This window comes from Vicia villosa, linkage group LG4, assembly GCF_029867415.1.
Source record: "Vicia villosa cultivar HV-30 ecotype Madison, WI linkage group LG4, Vvil1.0, whole genome shotgun sequence".
NCBI classification, from domain to species: domain Eukaryota; kingdom Viridiplantae; phylum Streptophyta; class Magnoliopsida; order Fabales; family Fabaceae; genus Vicia; species Vicia villosa.
In genome coordinates this window covers 16,347,549-16,353,500 of record NC_081183.1, presented here as the reverse complement: position 1 = coordinate 16,353,500, position 5,952 = coordinate 16,347,549, and the positions used below count along the sequence as shown (strand labels likewise).

General features: G+C 33.0%; 1 protein-coding gene across 1 annotated transcript; it reads right to left on the bottom strand.

Annotated features, from left to right (window-relative positions):
- Nucleotides 1–1,176: 1,176 nt before the first annotated feature.
- On the bottom strand, nt 1,177–3,713 carry LOC131598896 (glycolate oxidase). The gene is made up of 11 exons (XM_058871464.1): nt 3,464–3,713; nt 3,265–3,389; nt 3,127–3,173; nt 2,924–3,001; nt 2,682–2,806; nt 2,523–2,589; nt 2,370–2,432; nt 2,134–2,203; nt 1,891–1,991; nt 1,699–1,803; nt 1,177–1,554 (listed from the first exon to the last, which is right to left on the bottom strand). The coding sequence occupies exons 1-11, from the start codon at nt 3,601–3,603 to the stop codon at nt 1,357–1,359; spliced, it is 1,119 nt and encodes a 372-aa protein (XP_058727447.1). The 5' UTR covers nt 3,604–3,713; the 3' UTR covers nt 1,177–1,356.
- Nucleotides 3,714–5,952: the final 2,239 nt, after the last annotated feature.

Sequence of the window (5,952 nt, the reverse complement as noted above, 5' to 3'; positions counted from 1 at the left end):
ATAATAAAGAATTATTTATGTTCATTGTTCATACATATGAAACATTACTGATCATTAGATCAAGATCAATAATTTAAAATCAAACTTATTATTTTGAATTACATAATTAAAATTAAAAAAACTCCATTTTTCTTATTAAGAGTTTGTTTGTTTTAACTTTAAAAAAAAATTATATTTTCAAAAACAAAAATTTATGAAATGTTTTTTATAAGTTGAAAGACAAATTTTAACATCTTATACCATAAATATACATTTTTAAAGATTAAAGGGTTAATAGTCATTTATCCTCATGCCATATAGGCGAGTTTTAATTTACCCCCTTTTAAAAAAAAAGTTTTGGATTACCCCCTATAATATTTGGGCACCCCCTAAGCGTGTAAAAACCAGGGGGTAAATCAAAACTTTTTTTTAAAAAGGGGATAAATCAAAATTCGCCTATATGACAGGGGGATAAATGACTATTAACCCAAGATTAAAATAAAGTAAAAATTACGAAAAAAAAAAATAATATCTCAAAAATAATTTTCATTAAAATGTATTTGAAATATCTTCAAATTCAAGTGATTTTTAGAAATTTTAATTCCTAAAATATTATAGTAAAATGATAAAATATCAAAATTTTAAAATTAACTATTTAAATCAATTTTTTAATTAGTTTTTATTAAAAAATATTGTAAATATTTTTGTAAACAAAAATATATAATACTATAAAAACCATTTAAAAAAATTGAAACTAACGCAACCTTAATCTTATTGAACAATCACTAATATATTAAGTGCAAGTATATGTTAAGACCAAAAAAAAAATAAGTGCAAGTATATAAATTCCACCTGCTCTAGTGATGAAAAATTATAAAAGAAGTTGTTTATTTTTTATGGACTAATTTTTTTATTTTAAAATCTTGGTGTTCCGTCTTATAACTCTTACAATCGCTTAATTCAAGAATGACCAATTTCACGATCCATTTACAAAGTCTCGTTTAAAACCATAGCAAATCTATGTAAGAATTTGATCCAACAGAAAAGGAGTACAATCTCAATACCTAAAACTTATCCGAGGTTAGCTTAATTAAGGTCTCTCCTTTGAAAACTACTTATAGTACTCTTTCTCATGCCAACACCTATTTTATTCAACAATAGTTTTATATTTTAAAAAGAAAAGAAAAAGATATACAATGAGTGAATGTAGCAGAGTAGCCACACAAGTATTATATGATTTATCCATACAGAGAAAGCATGTAGTTTTACAAATATATAAAAACCTTAAATGAGTTCTCCTTAAATGCAAAACATAATATAATTAGAACAAGTTTTCATCATTGTATCAAGATCAATCAATGATGAAGATAAAGCTTTTCATAATCTTGGTATTGCGCGTGGATGAGTGCGAGGAGTGTCCCAATCTGCAACAATGTGTTCACGAGTGATTTCTTTCAGTGAACGGCATCCACTTAAAGTCATTGTCATCTCAAACTCTTCGCGTAACATCTGAAGAACTTTTCTTACTCCAACTTCTCCTTCAGCAGCCAACGAAAACACCACAGGGCGTCCAATCTATACATACACAGACATCAGACACAATATTGACACTAACATGTTGATATCACAAAGACTAACACAGACATCAGACACAATACTAATACTAACACGTTGATATCATTCAGAGACACATCCTTCAGAGATTTTGAGTATACTTACAAATATGCCAGAGGCACCAAGTGCCAATGCCTTGAAAACATCAGTTCCACGGCGAACACCACCATCCAAAAACACAGGAATGCGGCCTTGAGCAGCTTTCACAACCTGCGTAATTTCAACAACGCGATTATAATTATTATATAAACAATCTTGTTTTATATATATCTAGAATTGATATTAGTATTAGCATACCTCTTCTAAAGCACTTATGGTGGCTGGGACATAATCAAGCTGTCTTGCTCCATGATTGGACACAATTATTCCAGCAGCACCACTTTGTACTGCTATCCTTGCTGCCAAATTCAACATCAACGCATTCGTAAAATATGGTATGATGATCTATGTGAATTTTATCGAATACTAGCGTGCAAATGTTACATTTAATCGAAAAAGAGTGTATTAGTCGAATTGTCAAACAGGTTTTCTTTTGCTTACCATCCTCAGCAGTCAGCACACCCTTCACAAGAATTGGCAGACTAGTGATTGTCTGAAGCCACTTCACATCCTGCACAAATCATAAGGTATCTTAACGAGTTCATGAAAACGAGATGAAAAAACTTTATAGGCACGTCATTATTCGTTTCTTGAAGTTCTGTCAAACAAGTTTATCTCGACAGATAAGTTTAAATAAGTCAATCCAAACAGACCAGACAGAAAATTACGAGTCATACCTTCCAGCTTAGAGTGCGATCAATTTGACCAGCAACATATGAAGCAAGTCCAGAATCATTAGCCTAAAAAAATCAAATTAACAACTCAATTAGCGATAGACGCGAGAAATTAAACTACAATACTAATTTCACAATAACTTGTCTTTTACTTACTTGGTCCATCTTTCCAAGGTCCAAGCCTTCAAAGTTCTTCAATGACAAAAATGGTGGCAGAACAAATCTGCAAAAGAAAAAGGCCTAATCATAAGAATCATATCGCGACCGCGACAGTTAAATTGAGAAGGTAATACATCAAGATTAAAAGAGATGTACCTGTTCTTGATATCAGCTTCTCTGCGTCCGAGCCTTGGAGTATCAACAGTAAGGGCAATAGCCTTGAATCCAGCTCTTTCAGCTCTTCTCACAAGCTGAGCAACCACATTCCTGTCCTTATAAACCTAAACAATACACGGCAAATCGAGAACAGTATCATGTAAGAAAAACAAACTATTTTTGCATCAAAAATAAAAAAGAACAACAAATGGAACTACGAGAATGATGTTTTTGTAGCTTACATATAGCTGGAAAAAGCGAATTCCAGGTCCGGTTGAAGCCACTTCTTCAACACTTGAAGTTGCCCATGATGACAAAGTCTGCAAGAATCATCAACAAGTTACTTATCAATAAGAACATAGACCCTATTATTCGATAATCGAAGAGGCACACATCGGTAACAACAAATAATTAGTCACAGGTTGCTGTATGAAGAAAAACATACCATGATTGTTCCAGCAGCTGATGCAGCTCTTGCTGTTGCATACTCTCCTGCACAAGACAGAAGTCACAGAACATCAAAAGCTTAACATAAGCTATTACCTCAGAAATCGAAGTGAATATAAAGAGCAAGCAAAAATACCCTCAGGATGAGCCATTTTCTGCATGGCAGTTGGAGCAATCATGATTGGCATGGAAATTTTGAAGCCGAGGACAGTAGTAGTCATGTCTATCCTGCTCACATCGATAAGAATTCGCGGCCTAAACCTGTTGGTATGTCAACCATGTTTTTCAGTACATGAACCAACATAGTATAGTAAATTAATTAAAAAAAATCTTACAGAATTCTTGAGAAGGCGTTTCTGTTTTCTTGGAGAGTCCACTCGTCTTCGGCGCCAGAAGCATAGTAATCGAACACCATCTTCGGCAACTTCTGCTTGGCGACATTCTCGTACTCACTGACATTGGTTATCTCTCCCATTTTGAAAGGTGTTTGTTGAAAACTAAGCAAGAGAGTGCATGTAGAGAGGTGAGAAAATATAGAAACTGAAAAATAGCAACGGTTTGATAAAAGTGTGATAAGAATAATAGAGACAAAATAAGATGGGGCCTCAAAATTTTTGTTGTAACGTGAATGAGGAAGAATAGTTTTTCAAGTGGATGAGGTTTTGGAGGTGAGTATTATTTTGAAGGAAATTATCTGATCAACAAAGTGAGGTGGTTTTTAGCCACAAACAAGTTGTGTGTTTCACACCATTCTTTCTTTCTTTTCTTCATTATCATCCTTGTTGAAAAAAATAATATGAGAAACTAATATATCTTTGTCACGTATTTTTGGAGGAGTCTTGAAAAATGAAAGAATAATGCATTTATCAATTTGCCATTGTGCATGAATGATGATGAATGAGATTACTACAAGTGGGTTTGCCAATGGACATAACCTTAGTGTGCTTATAGATAACCTTACTATGTTTATAAATGAAGAAATGTTATTGTTACACTAATTGTAACACTTACACCGTATAATACTACTGTTTTGTATTTTAAAATGTTTAATTATTATTTTTTTATTATATTGAGACCAATAAACAAATGTAATTATAGAATATTTCTTACGGTGTAACCACTTGGTGTAGAATTTTGGGTGTACATATAGCAACCCTCTTATAAATAAGGGTGGCAAATTCATCGGGTTTAGGTATGCCAGCAAATATCCAAAAAAAAAAGAAATGGAGTGGAGTAGGAAGAACATAATTGAGGACGAGGGTACAAAATATTGACTCGCCTTTCGAAAATGAAAGTGGAGCGGAACAGGCATTCGAGTCTTGCACTTCTAAAAACTAAAAATTGTAAGAAAAATAATCTTATTAATGTTTGTGCTTGTAAAAATCTGCAAAACATAATGAAGATTAGAGGCTGCAGACCTAAAATCAGAATTAACTTCAAAATAAATGTGAGCAAAATTGGCAAGTCTGGCATGCTAGAACTTTTTGTTATCCTACTTATAGACCATGTAAAAAATATATATGTGTTATCATTTAATTTTATTGAGAGTTTTTTTTTAAATTTTGTTTCGTTATAGAACCAGAATTGGATGTAATCGACTGATGAGGATTCTCAAACAGTTAGTGTTGATCTTCAGTACGGCGACGCGGGGTGGACCTGCAAGGTTAGCACTCCAAAGCCCAAGTCAGTTCAAGATTCAAGATGAGTGTAGTGAAAAGTGGATATCCAAGATTATACTTTGATTTCTGTGTGAAATGACTTTTATACCTTGGATCAAGTGGAGTGGATTTGAGTTGAAGTGGACCTCAGTTATTTGGGCATTGGCCGACCTAGAACAATTGCTCCCAAGAATTTGTCGGGCATTGAGAGAGTCGGAGAAGTCATTAGTGATTTTGGCCGGCCTCCAAGGATGTTGTCCGATGCGAGCTAGAAATGAAACGTTTAGAGACAGTTGAAAAAGTAGTGGAGAACAAGTGCATTAAATACATTTCCATCATTGAGACATTTCACTCCTTTCTTCTGACACGTAGGTTGACCCGATGATCACTGTATTTTAATACACTATCTTTTAGCTTGTGCTAAGACTTTTATATGACTTCTCGCATCATTTTAACCGGTTTTAATTAGTTTTAATTGGTTTTTAAAATTCAAGTTGAGTTCTTCTTATTTTCTAAATAAGTGCTTAATTTCGGCTTAAACAATTATTTGATACTTTCTCGATGTACATGTCATAACTTGAGCTACGGGATGTCGTTTGATGCATTCTAATATGCATTGAAAATATGATAAGATAAGTGTTGAAAGAGTATTGTGGTGTACTTTTCGTTTATATCGTATCCACAGGGATTATTGCGATATCACCGCCGTTCTATAGCCTATTTTGTCTTGAGTTAATGTTACTTTAGTTTTGGGTTTGCAAAAGATCATTCAACACTTTAGTAGCAAAGAGTAAATTAATGAAAGTTCTAAGTTAAAGAAAATGTATCAAGATTCGATTTCATCGACCTAAATTTGTATGTCTTCCTATAAATATATGTATATGAACTTGTTAACGATCAATATAATTACGTATCGACGTCTATATCGTCCGTGTCCGCAACGATATAGCTAGATTTACCGTATTGTTTAACCGACGATTTCTCCACCGTTTAAACAATACAAATAACGTTTTAAAACCGATACTAAGTAAACATCAAACGCTAAATCCATGTCTGTAACTTATAGTTTGATAGATGATAAAGTTAGGTCTAGATACAAACATTGATGTCTCAAACACTTATACCATAGAAAAGCTTTAATAAACAAACTAAACCATCTATATTGA

Coding starts and splice junctions, on each gene's coding strand:
- LOC131598896 (XM_058871464.1), bottom strand. CDS start 3,603: ATGGGAGAGATAACCAATGTCAGTGAGTACGAGAATGTCGCCAAGCAG. Junction 2,807..2,923: donor TTCGCTTTTTCCAGCTATAT/GTAAGCTACAAA, acceptor TGTATTGTTTAG/GTTTATAAGGACAGGAATGT. Junction 1,992..2,133: donor TGTGCTGACTGCTGAGGATG/GTAAGCAAAAGA, acceptor TGAATTTGGCAG/CAAGGATAGCAGTACAAAGT.